This window comes from Lutra lutra, chromosome 2 (assembly GCF_902655055.1).
Source record: "Lutra lutra chromosome 2, mLutLut1.2, whole genome shotgun sequence".
Taxonomy (NCBI): Eukaryota; Metazoa; Chordata; class Mammalia; order Carnivora; family Mustelidae; genus Lutra; species Lutra lutra.
The window spans coordinates 77,134,989-77,155,903 of NC_062279.1; the positions used below are offsets into that span (position 1 = coordinate 77,134,989).

Consider the following 20,915-nt stretch of genomic DNA (forward strand, 5'->3'; position numbering starts at 1 on the left):
CATACCTATGTATTCTTTCATAAGAAAAAAAAAAGCATAGAAAGAAGCAATTATCATTAATTTATATGAAAAATTTTTGAGTGTTCTCAGACCCCCCTCTTAGGCTTTTCTGATACCTTAGGACATCTCTTACTACTGGATGCCAAAATAAATCCAGATAAAACACAGATGCTCACAGGCACAGTTCAAAAACCTGGTGGCTTGGTGCTGGGATGCTGAGTGTAGTTCTCCCTGGGAAGGAGCTTGGCAGGGCAACACTCTCTACTCCACCTTCCGGAGGAATGCTGCTTCTGGGCTGACTTCAAAACAAATGCTGAGCACTATTTTTAATTCTCATATTTTTGTTTGTTTGTTTGTTTATTTTTGTGAAAACAAAAATCCTTTTCAGATTTCTTTTGGGTAGTAAAAACAGGTACTGCTAGTGTAGTTGTTCCTTAAAAACAAAGTGGTCTAAAAGCATGAGGTAGCTGTAATTAAAATGATAGATGATGTTGAAATGTCTGGCTGGATGGAGGGAGCAGATAAGTGGCTAAGAATGAAATTTGATAAGCTATAATATTTAATGGTGAAGCAAAGGAGTGGGATGAACCTACACAAGGACTGAGAAATTTTCATAAATTCTAGAGAGACAGAAGAGAGGGGTATCTTAAACACCAAGTAAAGTGACCATTTCTTGAAACAAATAAATATTACTCTGTTTTTTTAATTAACATATTTGTTTCGGGAGTACAGATCTGTGAATCATCAGTCTTACCAAAGAAATGTTACTTTGATAGAGTGATAGAAACATGCTTGAGTGAACTAGTTTCGGAAATTAGCTAGAATGATATACACAACTCTTTCAGAATATTCAGGAAGTAGAGGAGAGAAATTATCTTAAAACCTGGATGATTTGAGCATCTTTTAAGATGGAAGTTAATGACTGGGTGGGGACGTTTAGACAACAATAACTATCAGAGTTAATTAATTGGTTAAGTTTCTCAAGAAGTCATATGTACAGAACAGGGGGAGAAAGAGCTTCTTTATTGTCACAATAGGGACAAAGATATGTTGTTGAAAGTGATAAAATGGGATATGGTTTAATTCAAAGCATAGATTTATTTTTTGGAAGAGGGCTTAGAGTTTATATAATAAATTCATGCCATTTTACAATTTCTCTGGTATATTTAAAGACACAGAGCTGTGGACAGACTCACATGGCTTTTAGTTTAAAACACTTAAGAAATTTTTTTTTTAAAGATTTTATTTTTATTTATTTGACAGAGAGAGATCACAAGTAGACAGAGAGGCAGGCAGAGAGAGAGAGAGAGAGAGAGGGAAGCAGGCTCCCTGCTGAGCAGAGAGCCCGATACGGGACTCGATCCCAGGACCCTGAGATCATGACCTGAGCCGAAGGCAGCGGCTTAACCCACTGAGCCACCCAGGTGCCCAACACTTAAGAAATTTTTAGGAAAATATTCTTTTAGCTAGAATTGGGAAAATGTATTCATAACTCAGTATAACCCTCTGCCTTATTTTTGTTGTACCTCAGTTTATTAAGTACCTACCATAGAAGACCACCTTGTCAAACTCTTACCAGCCTTTGCTAGTAAATTATAATAGCTATAGTTTTATTAAGTGTTATTCATCGAATGTACTCAAAAACAAGTTCAAGATTTATAAATATGTTGATAATTGTACTCTATATGGATGCTTAGAAATTTAGCCATGGTTTAAAGTTTTGGGGTTTGGTTTTTTTTTTTTTTTTTTTTTTTTTTTTTTTCATTTTCTTTCAGCTTAATTTTAAAATATTTTTTTAAAGATTTTATTTATTTATTTGAGAGAGAGAGAGAGCATGAGAAGTGGGAGGGTCAGAGGGAGAAGCAGACTCCCTGCCAAGAAGGGAGCCAGATGCAGGACTCGATCCCAGGACTCCAGGATCATGACCTGAGCCGAAGGCAGTCGCTTAACCAACTGAGCCACCCAGGCATCCCCAACTTCATTTTAATTAATTTTCCTTCATAACTTTTGATTGGCATTTATATCTCTATGTATTTAATGTTGCGTAAGGCTGTGTGAGTGAACGAAACAGTGTTTGTTATGATCAAGGGTATCATAATCTTTATTTGGAGATGCTTACCTATTATGGATTCAGTTGGCAATTGCCTACAAGTTTTGATTAGATCTGTGGAGATTTCTATGCACTATTGAATACTTCTTGAAGAATTTTTTCAATATATGAAACATTTTCTGATTACTTCCAATGCTAATTTTCACAGGTGAGAACCAATGAGAATGTTTAAGTGCTGGTCAGCAGTTTTGGTTCTTGGATTCATTTTTCTGGAGTCAGAAGGAAGGCCAACCAAAGAAGCAGGATATGGCCTTCAATCCTACCAACCTCTAATCAGATTGCGACACAAGGTACAGTCAGCATTCTGAATTTGCTCACAGTGCCTAGCAATTATGAACTGAACTATTAGGTGTCTGCCTTATTATTCACTTAGGAGCACTTATTGCAGTATATGCCTTCAGAATATAATTTCTGTATAAAAGTGCACATTTTAAAACATGAAATTGTAGCAATTAGGAAATTTATAATTTGAGGAATTAAATATTTCTTAAAGTATAGAGATGACTCATTGAAAAAAATCATTTAAATTTACATTAAGTCATGGTAATAGTGACATAAAAATAAGTAAATATGTTAAGACCCTATCAACTAGACAGACTAGATAGTTTCTGTTATTTCCATATTAAATTTAGAACTTTTTAAACTAAAACCTTTTTATGTTTTTTAATTTGAAGTAAAAGTAAACAAAAAAGATGTCTATACCATCTGGAGTTATATAGGCTGGTAAAGAAATTAGTATTTATGGAAATCATTAAACGTTTTAATTTCATAAAAAATCATAATTTTAAGTTTTTAATATTGAGGAAATACTTCACTTCCTTATGTTAAATATTTTCAAGTATAAAATAAATAGGCTTTAGGCATACTATAAATTACGTAATGTACTTATATTAATTAAGCTGGTACTTTTATTTTAATAATAGGGCAACTTTAATACTAAAGTAGCTATTTATTCAATCAAATTAAAAGTTTATAATACATTTTGATTTTCATTGAAAGTAGGAATCAAGATGAAAAATGACATATTAATTATGGAGAAAATATATATCTTAAAATTTCTTGTTATTTGTCTTAAAAAAAAACTTGAAATAAATATAAGTAGAGTTGCCCCCTCAACAATATTAAGTGTTAGGGATGCTGGCCCCTGCATAGTTGAAAATCCATGCATAACTTTTTTTTTTTTTTAAGATTTTCTTTATTTATTTGACAGAAAGAGAGAGTGAGAGAGCACAAGTGGGGGGGCGTCAGGCAGAGGCAGAGGGAGAAGCAGGCTCTCTGTTGAGCAGAGAGTCAGCATGGGGCTAGATCCCAGGACCCTGCGATCATGACCTGATCTGAAGGCAAGTGCTTAACACACTGAGCCACTCAGGTGCCCCACACATAACTTTTGACCCCCAGTTCTTAAATATTAATAGCTTACTGTTGACTGAATCCTTACTGATAATATAAACAGTTAATGAACACATATTTTGTATGTTATGTGTGTTATATAGTATATTCTCACAATAAAGTAAGCAAGAGAAAAGAAAATGTTATTGAAAATTAAAGAAAAAATACAGTTATAGTAAAGTACCATATTAATTTAAAAAATTGTGTGTAAGTGGGCCATTCAGTTCAGACCTGTGTTGTACACATACATGTATAATACACATATATTTACATTGCATCTGTACACATTGCATATATTTTGCTGAAATTCTTTCATATTCTAATGTTTTGATAAAATCACTAACCTTGACTGGAATTTTTATGTGCCAGATCATAGGGTAAGCTCTTAAATGTACTATTTTATTTAATCTCCAAAATAGTATTATAAAGATGTACCTTTTTCATTTGATATATGAAAAGCTGCAATTTTTAGAAATGTTAAGGGATTTTATGAATGCCTACATTTATGAAGTATATTAATTGACTAAGGTAACATTCAGTACAGTTTTGATAGCCAGAAAAGAGTAAAAAAAGTAAAATATTTAAATATACTTCAATTACAAAAATCATTGTTGAAATTTAGTTACATGTAAATGTAAGTAAGTTTCTGGATAAATGCAGCTGGAGAATTGACCTTGTTTCACTATCTTTCAGTTATCATTTGTGTCCCCTACCTCATAGACTAACAATCAGTTTTATCCTATTCCAAAGCATAGAGATAAGAACTCATTTATGAACACTCTCAAAACATATTATTAATGCAATATATTGGCTCATTTTGTTGCATACCAATGAGTATGTATTCTGTGCTGTTTGTCTACCCTAAGTTATGTGTCTTGAGGTCAGGAACTATGCCTTTCTAATCCTTTCATTCCTGATGCTCTGAACATAATAGATAAGGTTTAATTGTCTCCATGGCAGAAAAGTAATGGCAGAATGTATGGCTATGCAGTTTTTATTATTCTCCTGCTAAATATAATACCACAGGTTTTTATGTGTCAGTGTACATTTATAAACAAACTATTTTGAATTAAATTTGGATGTTGAAGATAAATTATCATGCATTGCTGTGAGATTTAGTAAACCTTTATTTTTTTTTTAATTTTTAGAAGATTTTATTTATTTATTTGACAGATAGAGATCACAAGTAGGCAGAGAGGCAGGCAGAGAGAGATTGGGGGGAAGCAGGCTTCCTGCTGAGCAGAAAGCCCGATGCGGGGCTCGATGTGGGGCTCCATTCCAGTACCCTGGGATCATGACCTGAGCTGAAAGCAGAGGCTTTAACCCACTGAGCCACCCACGTGCCCCTTTAGTAAACCTTTAAAGAAAAGAAACAACATAATGAATTAAGCCTATTTTAGAAACACTAATAATTACCAAAAATGATCAAAGTTACCTCCCAATCTTTTCCATCTATGTGGCTCTTACCTCTAAATAGTTAAAAGTAATACATGATTACTGGTATTTAAAAGCAGAGAGGTAGAATGTTAGTAATACCTAACTACTAAATGATTTAAGACAGAGGTAAAATTAAGCTATTAAAGTCATTTGTGAAAATGTGTATGTGAAAGCTTGTATTTGACAGGAGTAAAGAAGTACCCAGAGTTGTACAAGTTCCTTTCAAAACCTCACCAAGTACTCTCTGCTCACTAGCAACATCCCCATGCAACTGGGCTCATATGCAACGTTATTGGTGAAAGCTCCCCAAACCGTAATTAAAAATAGAACAGTCACAGACATTGCTTACCTCCCTTTTGAAATATATTTTCACCATTTGTCATGGTTATATGATATATGATATATATATATATGATTTGTTTATTTGTTTTTTGGATGGTTCCTTCCTTCCATTATGATGTGAACTACTACTCATCTTGCTATACCATAACATCTAGAATTGTGTTTGGCCCATAGTCAACACTTCATAAATACATATGGAATTAATGATTCCATCTGCTGACTAGAATAAACTGAAATCATATATATATATCTGATATATAATTATATTATATAGTTTATTATATTATATAGTTTATTACAATGAATAATACATTAATTAGGTATAATTTGTTCTGTTTATGAGAGTAAAATCAACAGAGCAATATGTAATAAAATATTTTAAAATAAATTATTTTAATATCATTACAAAGATAAATTCCCTATTCTTTGTTATTTTTTAACCTTCAGTTTCATTGAAATTGCAAAGAATATGTCTATATTTTTGTAAGACTTAGGGAATGGATAAGAAGATTTTCTATTTGGATTAAACTCCACTGTTTTGAATATATTTATTGACTAGAAAACAATAAAATAAACTAATACATATGATAGATCTTGATATATATTAGCTATTTTCCACATTTTTCCCAGAGAGGTGTCAGTACTTTGGGTGTGAACAAATACACATTTAGAACTCATGTTTACCAAATATTTGCATGCCAACTATATAATGAATCCTCTCTAGGGACCAAAAAGTGAAATGTGGTTTATTTGTCAGATTACATAGAAATGTTGTAGATTTAAATATAAATATATATGTACAAATTTATATCATTTACAACTCAGGTATACATAAATGTGACTGAAAACATGCTTGTGTCATAAATATGAATACCATATACATCCATCATGTTATAGTCCACAGTATATCTGAAGGAGTTGATCATGTGTTTCATCTTTGTGTTTCTCCAACAGGCATTTATGGAATATCAAATGTAGGAATGTAGTAGCTTTATTTTATACATTAGGTCTTTTGATTATTGAATATTCCTAAGTGCTTTTATGGTTTTTCCATAGATGAGGAAACTGGAGTTCACAAATATATAGTAATTTTTGATGCCACGTATCTAGAAAGTCAGAGAAAGGATTTAGGATTTAATACAAAAGACAAAATACTTTTTTTTTTTAAGATTTTATTTATTTATTTGATAGACAGAGATTAGAAGTAGGCAGAGAGGCAGGCAGAGAGAGGAGGAAGCAGGCTCCCTGCTGAGCAGAGAGCCGGATGCGGGGCTCAATCCCAGGACCCTGGAATCATGACCTGAGCCGAAGGCAGAGGCTTTAACCCACTGAGCCACCCAGGAGCCCCTAGAGACTAAATACTTAATGCAGAGTATGCAATGAGAACTTTTCATAGTAATTTGACCTATGTACCATATATTTCCCATTCTCCCCACGTTTTTATCACATGTAGGAAGATGGGATTCTATGTCTCTTTGTGGTTGGATGGGACTATGTGTCTAGTTGTGGCCAATGAGTTAAGAGACGTGCCATGGAATGCATTTGGGCTGAATATTTGATTACAATTATAAAATGTTCCTGAACTCTCTTTTTCATCTAGCATTAAAAACAGCATCTGTTCAAGGTAGTAATTGCTTAATCATCCCAAGTTTCTAAATAACTAGGATTAGTAAAACACCCTGGCAATTAGTGATTGTCTTGAAATGTGAAATGAGAGGGAGAAAAAAACAAAACAAAACAAAACACTTTTGTTTTAAACCACTGAGATTGGGAGTTGTTAACTCCACATTGACTGTAGCCCATCCTCACCAATAAAGACAACTAGAACTTAGACTCACATCACCTCATCAGAAATCCTGGGCTCCTTCTCTGTGCCATCTTGGCTTCTTGTTTCATTTCCACTCTTCAGATTTTTCTTACACTCTTTTCTCTACTTCTATTTTGTCTCTACTACTTGCTGGGTCGTAATGGCCCATCACAATGTAACTTCCTGTTGTATTTACAACCCTGCAATAGGCATGTCCTAATATTCTAGCATATTGTCCCATACTCTGATTGATCGGCTATGAATCCTGTTAGAAACAGGATCATGTATATATTATCTATATATATATATATATCTTACATTGCTTTTCTCACATCATACCCATCACACTGCTGCATTGTTTGCTGCTGATGATAATCAAAGTCAGGCCTGAAAGATGTTATGAAGACAATAGGAATGTTCTTGAGTATACCTAGTGGGACCACTTAGAGACCTTAAAATTCTTACATCTTTATGTGACCAGGGAATGCTATGTCCATTTTATGGTACAAAGCTACCCCTGCAAACCTAAAGTACCCTGTGATTCCTTTACCTTCTGAATCAAAATGTTTGTCTATGAGAGTAGTTACTGTGTAAATGGGCAAAGAGTTGTCATAGCTTAATAAGTCCAGAGAGTGTTGCTATGCCCCATTGTACAGTATAATTCAAAGACATCATTTGTGGGAGAGGATTTTTGACTTTTGGTATAAAAGAATGATAGCTGTGGATTGGTGAAGAGTGGGCAGAAGAGAACTCTAGGGAAAGAGAGAAACATTAAATAATACATCAAAACCATGACCGCTTAGAGCCTGGAAACCTTTAGGCAAACCCAGGAGCATTATTTCCTGACTGAGGAAAAATTGTACCCTTCTATCTGAAACCTCTGACTGCCTGCAGCATGTTCAAGGGAAGGCCCTTAACATGTTAATATATTTTTGTGGAGGTCAGGAAGCAATCTGGCACACTATCTAAGAGCAAAAATGATGGCGATGAAGGGAGTGAAAGACTACTGGTCAAATAATTAAAGACTGTACTGATTAATATATATATTGATATATTTATCCCATATTCATCATAATGGTTGAATATTATTAATAAATCTCAGATTTTTTTCTAATCAAGGAAGTTATGTTTGAAAAATCAGAACATTTTTGAAATTTTATTTCTGAGAAATGGGATTCTGATATTAATTGAGCTAGTTCCTGCAGCCCAGTTTCCACAAGGCAGGATAAATAGGACGAAGTTCCACCAGCACATACCACCAGGAATGTTACATGATCTCTGAGCCGAAAGACACCAGCTTTACTGCATGGGCCATGAGCCTGCCTGTTCTTTGTACCCAAGGAAGACATTATCTCTATAGGAGACAGTAAGCATTCCTGTTTTTTGTTGTGAACGGAGATACAATCTCTCTCTTCTAAGGCTGTAAAGACACTTGCTCTTCTCTCTAGAGAGAGACTTTATCTCCGAGTTTCAAGGAAGTTTTTTAAACAAAAGCCTTGAACAAATGGCAGTCAGTGTCTCAGTTCCTGAGGCCTCAGAACTATGAGGTGCCATCAGGGTTTCCTGATGCACATGGAGAGGACTACCTTTAACAGGAGGTGAGAGTTGCCATCAGGTATATCTATCTAAGGCCTGAAGTAAAGCTGTGTGTGCTTCAAAGTTGATTTGTACACTAAATACATGGTACATGGTTATAACTTCATCCCGCTTTTTGCGTGGTTAACCTTGTCTTTTCTGGAACTTTAAGGGGAAAAATATTTTGCTCACCTTTGGATGTGTTGCATGCATATTTGTTCCTTCAAACCAGGGGCAATTTGATAAACTGGAGGAAATTGGCATGCAATGGACTGAATCATTTTGCTTAACAAAAATAAATAAACAAAGGGATATATTTGCCTTCTAAAATTCTTAAGATGAAGACCTACGATAAAAAGTTGTCATTTGATCTCTTCAAGAACGGATTCTCAAAGCAGAACTATTATTATTGTTTTGTAGGGTGGTGTGCAAGAAGGATGTTCCCTTACACTTCTCTGACTCTACATTAAACTATTGTTATAAAGATTTAACAGTAGCTATCGCTTGAAAAAATAGAGCTACTTTCCATTGAAGATTTAAAGTTTTGAAATATTAAAAATGTGATGTCTTAGTATTCTATTACACCCATTCACAAAGTGTAATAAAGTATACAAATAAAGTCAAATTTATATAGTACATTAAAGCCAAGCTTGTCAGGATTTCAGAAAACTCTACTTATGTGTAACCCTTGGGCACATATCATGCTTTCTACCATCCCAGTATGGATTTTCAAGTGATTTGAGTTACAGTGCTTCCTTTTATCCAATGCCATAATTTAAAAAGATTACCCCTATAGTTAAAAAGCAGCTTTACTGCTGTTTTTCTGAACATTGATCCATCTATGCTGATCAAGAAACACCAGAATGTTAGGACCTAGGTGCTATGAAATAAATTTATCATTACTGTTCATTTTCTTTAGATTGAGTTCCAAAGCTTCCTTATCTTTAGATCTAGTTGTCTTTTCTCACCATTTTTGTCTAAAGGATGTTAGCTATATGATATTAGTTTGCTAGAAAAACAAACTATTAACACACCTTCATTATCTTCTAATTAAGCACATTATGCTACCTCCTATCTAAAAAATAAAATAAATAGGGGAGAGGAGTCAAGATGGCGGAGAAGTAGCAGGCTGAGACTACTTCAGGTAGTGGGAGATCAGCTAGATAGCTTATCTAAAGATTACAAACACCTACAAATCCAATGGGAGATCGAAGAGAAGAAGAACAGCAATTCTAGAAACAGAAAATCAACCACTTTCTGCAAGGTAGGACTGGCGGAGAAGTGAATCCAAAGCGACGGGAAGATAGACTGCGGGGGGAGGGGCCGGCTCCCGGCAAGTGGCGGAGCAACAGAGCACAAAATCAGGACTTTTAAAAGTCTGTTCCACTGAGGGACATCGCTCCAGAGGCTTAACCGGGGTGAAGCCCAGGTGGGGTCAGCATGGCCTCAGGTCCCGCAGGGTCAGAGAAGGATCGGGGGTGTCTGAGTGTCGCAGAGCTTACAGGTATTAGAACGGGGAAGCCGGCTACAGAGACAGAGCCGAGGAGTAAGCTCTAAGCTCGGGGTTACCTTGAACCGGTCACAGGCTTGGTCAGCTCGGAGTGCGGCCGGAGGCCAGGGTGACAGGAGTAATTGGGCGCTGTTCTCTGAGGGCGCACTGAGGAGTGAGGCCCCAGGCTCTCGGCTCCTCCGGGCCAGAGACTGGGAGGCCGCCATCTTCATTCCCGTCCTCCAGACTCTATGGAAAGCACTCAGGGAACAAAAGCTCCCGAAAGCGAACCCGAACGGATTACTCAGCCCGGCCCAGGGTAAGGGCAGTGCAACTCCGCCTGGGACAAAGACGCTTGAGAATCACTACAACAGGCCCCTCCCCAAGAAGAGCAACAAGAAATCCAGCCAGGACAAAGTTCACCTACGAAGGAGTGCAGTTTTAATACCAAGGAGAGCAGCAGAATTCCAGAGGAGGAGAAAGCAAAGCCAGAGCTCATGGCTTTCTCCCCATGATTCTTTAGCCTTGCAGTTAATTTTTTTTCCTTTTTCAATTTTTTCCCTCTTCTTCTGCTAATTTTTTTTAAACTTTTACCCTTTTCTTTTTTAACGTTTTTTAACTAGTTTATCTAATATATTTTTTCCTTTTTATATTTTTCTTTATTCATTTTCCTCTTTTAATTGATTCTTTTTTTTTTTTTTTTTTTTTTTTTTTTTTTTGTCTTTCTGAACCTCTTTTTAATCCCCTTTCTCCCCCCTCATGATTTGGGATCTCTTCTGATTTGGTTAAAGCATATTTTCCTGGGGTTGTTGCCATCCTTCTAGTATTTTACTCGCTCCTTCATATACTCTTATCTGGACAAAATGACGAGGCGGAAAAATTCACCACAAAAAAAAGAACAAGAAGCAGTACCAAAGGCTAGGGACCTAATCAATACAGACATTGGTAATATGGCAGCTCCAGAGTTCAGAATGACAATTCTCAAGGTTCTAGCCGGGCTCGAAAAAGGCATGGAAGATATTAGAGAAACCCTCTCGGGAGATATAAAAGCCCTTTCTGGAGAAATAAAAGAACTAAAATCTAACCAAGTTGAAATCAAAAAAGCTATTAATTAGGTGCAATAAAAAATGGAGGCTCTCACTGCTAGGATAAATGAGGCAGAAGAAAGAATTAGTGATATAGAAGACCAAATGACAGAGAATAAAGAAGCTGAGCAAAAGAGGGACAAACAGCTACTGGACCATGAGGGGAGAATTCGAGAGATAAGTGACAGCATAAGACGAAAGAACATTAGAATAATTGGGATTCCAGAAGAAGAGGAAACAGAGAGGGGAGCAGAAGGTATGTTTGAGAGAATTATTGGAGAGAATTTCCCCAATATGGCAAAGGGAACAAGCATCAAAATCCAGGAGGTTCAGAGAACCCCCCTCAAAATCAATAAGAATAGGTCCACACCCCGTCACCTAATAGTAAAATTTACAAGTCTTAGTGACAAAGAAAAGATCCTGAAAGCAGCCCGGGAAAAGAAGTCTGTAATGTACAATGGTAAAAATATTAGATTGGCAGCAGACTTATCCACAGAGACCTGGCAGGCCAGAAAGAGCTGGCATGATATATTCAGAGCACTAAACGAGAAAAACATGCAGCCAAGAATACTATATCCAGCTAGGCTATCCTTGAAAATAGAAGGAGAGATTAAAAGCTTCCAGGACAAACAAAAACTGAAAGAATTTGCAAACACCAAACCAGCTCTACAGGAAATATTGAAAGGGGTCCTCTAAGCAAAGAGAGACCCTAAAAGTAGTAGATCAGAAAGGAATAGAGTCAATATACAATAACAGTCACCTTACAGGCAATACAATGGCACTAAATTCATATCTCTCAATACTTACCCTGAATGTTAATGGGCTAAATGCCCCAATCAAAAGACACAGGGTATCAGAATGGATAAAAAAACAAAACCCATCTATATGTTGCCAACAAGAAACTCATCTTAAACCCGAAGACACCTTGAGATTTAAAGTGAGGGGGTGGAAAAGAATTTACCATGCTAATGGACATCAGAAGAAAGCAGGAGTGGCAATCCTTATATCAGATCAATTAGATTTTAAGCCAAAGACTATAACAAGAGATGAAAGGACACTATATCATACTCAAAGGATCTGTCCAACAAGAAGATCTAACAATTTTAAATATCTATGCCCCTAACGTGGGAGGAGCCAACTATATAAACCAATTAATAACAAAATCAAAGAAACACATCAACAGTAATACAATAATAGTAGGGGACTTTAACACTCCCCTCACTGAAATGGACAGATCATCCAAGCAAAAGGTCAACAAGGAAATCAAGGCCTTAAATGACACACTGGACCAGATGGACATCACAGATATATTCAGAACATTTCATCCCAAAGCAACAGAATACACATTCTTCTCTAGTGCACATGGAACATTCTCCAGAATAGATCACATCCTCGGTCCTAAATCAGGTCTCAACCAGTATCAAAAAATTGGGATCAGGGATGCCTGGGTGGCTCAGTTGGTTAAGCAGCTGCCTTCGGCTCAGGTCATGATCCCAGCGTCCTGGGATCGAGTCCCACATCGGGCTCCTTGCTCATCAGGGAGCCTGCTTCTCCCTCTGCCTCTGCCTGCCATTCTGTCTGCCTGTGCTTGCTCTCTCTCCCTCTCTCTCTCTGACAAATAAGTAAATAAAATCTTTAAAAAAAAAAAAAATTGGGATCATTCCCTGCATATTTTCAGACCACAACGCTCTGAAGCTAGAACTCAATCACAAGAGGAAATTTGGAAAGAACCCAAATACATGGAGACTAAACAGCAGCCTTCTAAAGAATGAATGGATCAACCAGGAAATTAAAGAAGAATTGAAAAAATTCATGGAAACAAATGATAATGAAAACACAACGGTTCAAAATCTGTGGGACACAACAAAGGCAGTCCTGAGAGGAAAATATATAGCGGTACAAGCCTTTCTCAAGAAATAAGAAAGGTCTCAGGTACACAACCTAACCCTACACCTAAAGGAGCTGGAGAAAGAACAAGAAAGAAAGCCTAAACCCAGCAGGAGAAGAGAAATCATAAAGATCAGAGCAGAAATCAATGAAATAGAAACCAAAAAAAAATAGAACAAATCAATGAAACTAGGAGCTGGTTCTTTGAAAGAATTAATAAGATTGATAAACCCCTGGCCAGACTTATCAAAAAGAAAAGAGAAAGGACCCAAATAAATAAAATTATGAATGAAAGAGGAGAGATCACAACTAACACCAAAGAAGTACAGACAATTATATGAACATACTATGAGCAACTCTACGCCAACAAATTTGACCATCTGGAAGAAATGGATGCATTCCTAGAGACATATAAACTACCACAACTGAACCAGGAAGAAATAGAAAGCCTGAACAGACCCATAACCAGTAAGGAGATTGAAACAGTCATCAAAATCTCCAACAAACAAAAGCCCAGGGCCAGATGGCTTCCCGGGGGAATTCTACCAAACATTTAAAGAAGAACTGATTCCTATTCTCCTGAAACTGTTCCAAAAAATAGAAATGGAAGGAAAACTTCCAAACTCATTTTATGAGGCCAGCATCACCTTGATCCCAAAACCAGACAAGGATCCCATCAAAAAGAGAACTACAGACCAATATCCTTGATGAACACAGATGCAAAAATTCTCACCAAAATACTAGCCAATAGGATTCAACAGTACATTAAAAGGATTATTCACCACGACCAAGTGGGATTTATTCCAGGGCTGCAAGGCTGGTTCAACATCCGCAAATCAATCAATGTGATACAACACATTAATAAAAGAAAGAACAAGAATCATATGATACTCTCCATAGATGCTGAAAAAGCATTTGACAAAGTACAGCATCCCTTCTGATCAAAACTCTTCAAAGTGTAGGGATAGACGGCACATACCTCAATATTATCAAAGCCATCTATGAAAACCCACCGCAAATATCATTCTCAATGGAGAAAAACTGAAAGCTTTTCCGCTAAGGTCAGGAACACGGCAGGGATGTCCGTTATCACCACTGCTATTCAACATAGTACTAGAAGTCCTAGCCTCAGCAATCAGGCAACAAAAGGAAATTAAAGGCATCCAAATCGGCAAAGAAGAAGTCAAACTATCACTCTTCGCAGATGATATGATACTATATGTGGAAAACCCAAAAGACTCCACTCCAAAACTGCTAGAACTTGTACAGGAATTCAGTAAAGTGTCAGGATATAAAATCAATGCACAGAAATCAGTTGCATTTCTCTACACCAACAACAAGACAGAATAAAGAGAAATTAAGGAGTCAATCCCATTTACAATTGCACCCAAACCATAAGATACCTAGGAATAAACTTAACCAAAGAGACTAAGATCGATACTCAGAAACTATAAAGTACTCATGAAAGAAATTGAGGAAGACACAAAGAAATGGAAAAATGTTCCATGCTCCTGGATTGGAAGAAATAAATATAGTGAAAATGTCTATGCTACCTAAAGCAATCTACACATTTAATGCAATCCCAATCAAAGTACCATCCATTTTTTCAAAGAATGGAAACAAATAATCCTAAAACTTTATATGGAACCAGAAAAGACCTTAAATAGCCAAAGGAATATTGAAAAAGAAGCCAAAGTCGGTTGGCATCACAATTCCGGACTTCAAGCTCTATTACAAAGCTGTCATCATCAAGACAGCATGGTACTGGCCACAAAACAGACACATAGATCAATGGAACAGAATAGAGAGCCCAGAAATAGACCCTCAACTCTATGGTCAAACTCATCTTCGACAAAACAGGAGAGAATATCCAATGGAACAAAGAAAGCCTCTTCAATAAATGGTGTTGGGAAAATTGGACAGCCACATGCAGAAAAAATGAAATTGGATCATTTCCTTACACCACACACGAAAATAGACTCAAAGTGGATGAAGGACCTCAAGGTGAGAAAGGAATCCATCAAAATCCTTGAGGAGAACACAGGCAGCAACCTCTTCGACCTCAGCCGCAGCAACATCTTCCTAGGAACATCGCCAAAGGCAAGGGAAGCAAGGGCAAAATGAACTATTGGGATTTTATCAAGATCAAAAGCTTTTGCACAGCAAAGGAAACAGTTAACAAAACCAAAAGACAACTGACAGAATGGGAGAAGATATTTGCAACGACATATCAGATAGAGGGCTAGTGTCCAAATCTATAAAGAACTTAGCAAACTCAACACCCAAAGAACAAATAATCCAATCAAGAAATGGGCAGAGGACATGAACAGACATTTCTGCAAAGAAGACATCCAGATGGCCAACAGACATATGAAAAACGTGCTCCACATCACTCGGCATCAGGGAAATACAAATCAAAACCACAATGAGATATCACCTCACACCAGTCAGAATGGCTAAAATTAACAAGTCAGGAAATGACAGATGCTGGCGAGGATGCGGAGAAAGGGGAACCCTCCTACACTGTTGGTGGGAATGCAAGCTGGTGCAACCACCTCTGGAAAACAGCATGGAGGTTCCTCAAAATGTTGAAAATAGAACTACCCTACGACCAGCAATTGCACTGCTGGGTATTTATCCTAAAGATACAAACGTAGTGATTCGAAGGGGCACGTGCACCCGAATGTTTATAGCAGCAATGTCTACAATAGCCAAACTATGGAATGAACCTAGATGTCCATCAACAGATGAATGGATAAGAAGATGTGGTATATTACACAATGGAATACTATGCAGCCATCAAAAGAAATGAAATCTTTCCATTTGCAATGATGTGGATGGAACTAGAGGGTATCATGCTTAGCGAAATAAGTCAATCGGAGAAAGACAACTATCATATGATCTCCCTCATATCAGGGAGAGAAGATGCAACATGGGGGGTTAAGGGGTAAGAGAAGAGTAAATGAAACAAGATGGGATTGGGAGGGAGACAAACCATAAGTGACTCTTAATCTCACAAAACAAACTGAGGGTTGATGGGGGGAGGAGCGTTGGGAGAGGGGGGGTGGCATTATGGACATTGGGGAGGGTATGTGCTATGGTGAGTGCTGTGAAATGTGTCAACCTGGCGATTCACAGACCTGTACCCCTGGGGATAAAAATATATTATATGTTTAAAAAAATAATAATAAAATTTAAATTAAAAAAAATAAAATAAATAAACTATAGGTATGTTGTTTTAACAGGGTTCAGTGTGGCTATGCTAAACTGTAGATGTAGGAAAAAAGGTTGTGAGTTAGCAGGTGAATGAAGTAAAAATACATTTATCTAATCATTAATATTAATGTATTGCAAGCTAGCATTTGCGTTCACTACTTCAATGTGTAAATTAATTATAAGTTGTTTTGTACATCTTTAATTATTAAAATTCTATTGTGAATTCAATTAGCAAAGCTGTATATTATAAATGAAAGAGAATATCCTGATTTATGAGCTTGACATTCAGCATGTCTAAACAATAAACTACCTATGGTATATGAGCCACAATTGGAAAGTGTGGTATTATTTTTAACTAATATTACTTACTGGTTATTTTGGGCATCAGTTCCCTGTATATGAGCTGAGAGTTAGGTTTTTAGAGTCATATGATAGTGGACAATGCTCATTCCATTTAAATATATATATACATATAATACAGATAAGAAAGCTGAGGGTCTGGGAGGCAAAGTTCTTCATTGAAGTTCATGCAGGTGGGTGCTGCTCAGCTAAGATTAGAACCCGGGTTTCCCATCATCCAAAACAGTTCTGTTTTCCTTTAACATACTGCCCACTTAAATTAACATGTTTTTCGAGTCCGTTTTTTGATCAGCACAAACATGCATTCACTCATTATTTCAACAAGTATCTCTTAAGTAGCTGCTACACACAAGAGACTGACAAAATGATTCAAATTAAATTCTTAAGTACATATGTTGGTTTGCCTGTGATTATTGGTTGAAGTAAATATCTAAATGATTGACTGAAATACAATAAAAGACCTTATTTAATACCCAGCAAGGGGACCAGGCTTCAGGGACAAGCAGAGTTTGCTCCATAGGGTCTAGTCTACAGGGAAATAAATGGGGGTGACTATACGTATTTGCCAGACGAGGTACTGGGAAAAACTTTGCGTGGTTAAGATGTTGAACTAGTCACCAGGCTGTCTGAAAGTGATTGCGAATTTATCAGTTGTGTGGGTTAAACAAACAGCGCATTCAGATATGGGGCCATCAATCGTTACACTAACAATTGGTAGAAATAACGAACAAAAAACAAATGTCTATTTTCAACATTCTGTCAAAAGTTTGCTTACATATGTTATAAGAAATGCTGGCATTGTGGTTTTATTTTCTCCTGAGGTAGAGGCCTCTTTCTCAATTTTTTTCTCAATTTTAATAGGCTTTATTCCCCCCAAATAATTCCTTTTTTATTTATTTTTATATTTGATTGTGGTTGACACACAATGTTTTATTAGTTTCAGGTGTACAGCATAGTAATTCAACAACTCTATATGTTATGCTATGCTCACCACTATTTTTAGAGCAGTTTTAGGGTAACAACCAGTTTGAGCCAAGAGTTTAGAGGACCTATATTCCTCTTGGCACCACACCTGTACACCCCCTCCCCGACTATCAACAATTTGCAGGATATTTTGCCAATGAGCTTTCAAATCTTTTATAAAGACCTCACAAAAATGAGTGTTCTGCCAATGCTGAAACAGATAATTAAACAAATACAACAACATAAAGTTTTAAGGTATATTATTTAAAGTAATATAAACACTTCTCTTCATTGTGTAAAGGTGCAGAAAATTCTTGAAGGGAATTATGTATCCCTTATGTTTTAGTTTTCCCAAATTTGGAATAAAATTTTAAGCATATAGCAAATTTCAGTGAACTATATAATGAATACCCATGTAACCAAAACCTAGATAAATATTTTATTATGCTTGTTTCTCACATATATATGTGTTTGTGTGTATCACCATCCCTCTTTTCATTTATTTATCTATCCTATTTTTTATTCATGTCAAATTATATTATAGACATTAAGATTTTCTTTCTTAAATATTTTGGTACATATCATTAAATTAGAGTTAAGTATTATTTAGAGGGTTTTTTTTTTTTTTGAGATACATTTCATACTCAATGGGAAGGCCCAATCTTAAACCTTTATTTGAATTTTGACAAATGTGTATACTTCCCCAATAAACATCAAAATACAATTGTATCAAGATATTGAAAGTCATCACCAACCCCTGCCGAAAGTTGCCTCATGTCTCTTCCCTGTCAATCTCTGACTCCCTCATTCATTTTGAGCCAACAATATCCTGATATTATTTACCATAGTATAGTTCTGTTTTGAAGTTTCATGTACATGGGATCATGCCATACATACAGATTTGTGTAATATTTGTTTCACTAAAAATACTGTTATTGATATTAATTTATGTTATTGTTTCTCAATAGTGCATTCCCTTTTATTGCTGAGTAACATTTTATCATATGAATGTATCACAGTATTTTGTTTTATTTTTAAATCCATTTCCTGTGGATAAAACCTGGTTGGAAGTCTTATGAATGAAGTGTCTATGAACATTCTTGTACAAGTCTTTTTGGTTATATATTTTCATTATCCTTGGGTTAATAGTTATTAGTGGATTGCTGGTTTGTAAGTTTGGTATTCTTTCCTTTAAAAAGAAACCCCCCCCCCATGGGGCGCCTGGGTGGCTCAGTGGGTTAGGCCGCTGCCTTCGGCTCAGGTCATGATCTCAGGGTCCTGGGATCGAGCCCCGCATTGGGCTCTCTGCTCAGCAGGGAGCCTGCTTCCTCCTCTCTCTCTGCCTGCCTCTCTGCCTGCTTGTGATCTCTCTCTGTCAAATAAATAAATAAAATCTTTAAAAAAAAAAAAAAAAGAAGAAAAAAAGAAACCCCCATGGAGCACCTGGGTGACTCAGTGGTTCCAGCTCTTGATTTTGGCTCAGGTCGTGATCTCAGGGATTGGACCTACCTCGGGCTCCACACTCAGTGGGCAGTCTGCTTGAGGATTCTCTCTCCCTCTGTACCTCCCTCTACATGTTCTCTCTCTCTCTCTCAAATAAATAAATACATCTTTAAAAAAGAAGAGAAAAGAAACCATCAGAACTTCTTCTAAACAAGATGCACAATTTTACATTCTCAACAGAAATGTATAAAATTTCCAGCTACTTTACATTTATGCAACTTTTGCTGTTTTCTGTTTTTAATTTTAGCCATTCTGGAGTGGTATTTATTGTAGTTTTAATACAATTTTTTTAAATTCAAACTTTTTTGATGACTGGTGGTGACATTGAGAATTTTTTCATTTGTGTACTATTCATAAATTTGTTTATGGAGTGTCCGGAATTGTTTGCTTTTTTTTTGTAATTTTTTTTGTTTTTATTTTACTGTCATTCAAATGCTTTATATTTCCTCAGTACTTCAAAAATATGTGATTATTTTATGGAAATATTTATATCATTGTTAAATTTTAAACTACATATAGCCACTGTTGGAGTCTTTAGTGTGATTTCATTAAAAAAATGTGAAGACAATTAAAAAAAAATCTTCCTCTGGACAGAGTTATAAATGTTTAACTAAACAAATAATAATAATCAAAAGCTATAACAACACAAATTAGATGTGGCTAAAATAATGCTGTATTTTATAACAATGCATCTGAAGATATACATAGATATACTTTTAAAATTATGTATTATTATAGATTATATAATTATTATTAATATAAAAAATATATAATTTAAAATATGAGGGAGAGGAGATGCAACATGGGGGGTTAAGGGGGTAGGAGAAGAGTAAATGAAACAAGATGGGATTGGGAGGGAGACAAACCTTAAGTGACTCTTAATCTCACAAAACAAACTGAGGGTTGATGGGGGGAGGGGGGTTGGGAGAGGGGGGTGGGGTCATGGACATTGGGGAGGGTATGTGCTACGGTGAGTGCTGTGAAGTGTGTAAACCTGGCGATTCACAGACCTGTACCCTGGGGATAAAAATATATTATATGTTTATAAAAAATAAAATTTAAAAAAAATCACATTTATTTCACTCATGTTTCATTTTTAACAAATTTAGGAACTTATCTATTGCAGTTAGTCTATGAGCCACTTAAATTAATCAGTCACACCCAATTTAAAATCTAAAAAAACATTTTCCTAGTATATCATCTCTATAACTCACTTTTGTGATATTAACAATAGGTAAACCAGAAATGGCAGAATTAACATTGACAAGAAGGAATTAAAACTCCAGTTAGGAAAAGAAAGAATAAAAGGACATATAAATACTGTAATGAGAAAATATCTCCTGCTTTATCACATTATATTAGAATTTTAACAAGTCTTAAAAATAAAGTGCTATTTCATCTTTGAAGAATAAGAAAACAAAGGATATTTAATCCTACTGGGTTCTACATTCCTGTCAGTACCACAGGTATGTAGCAAGTGTTAATATAGCTTCAATAATACATCACTAATTATATCAATTCTGTTTCAAGTGAATATTGTTAAGTTTTTTATTTTTGTATTTATTCTTTAAGTTTATTTTGGATTTATAGATGTTTAAGAATATATATGATTAAATTTTATAACATTTTTTTCAAGTTTTTAATTTAAATTCCAGTTAACATACAGTGTATTATCAGTTTCAGGTGTGCAATATAGTGATTCAGCAATTCCATGTAACACCTGGTACTCATCACAAGTGCTCTCCTTAATCC

General features: G+C 35.8%; 1 protein-coding gene across 4 annotated transcripts in view; it reads left to right on the forward strand.

Annotated features, from left to right (window-relative positions):
• Positions 1-20,915, forward strand: part of FSTL5 (follistatin like 5) — a 758,840-nt gene that overhangs the window by 46,763 nt on the left and 691,162 nt on the right. For all 4 annotated transcript variants that reach the window (XM_047717766.1, XM_047717769.1, XM_047717768.1 and 1 more), the window contains exon 2: positions 2,259-2,400. In XM_047717766.1, coding sequence (XP_047573722.1) covers positions 2,269-2,400 — 132 coding nt within the window. In that variant the 5' untranslated portion in view covers positions 2,259-2,268. The remainder of the gene's footprint in view (positions 1-2,258; positions 2,401-20,915) is intronic.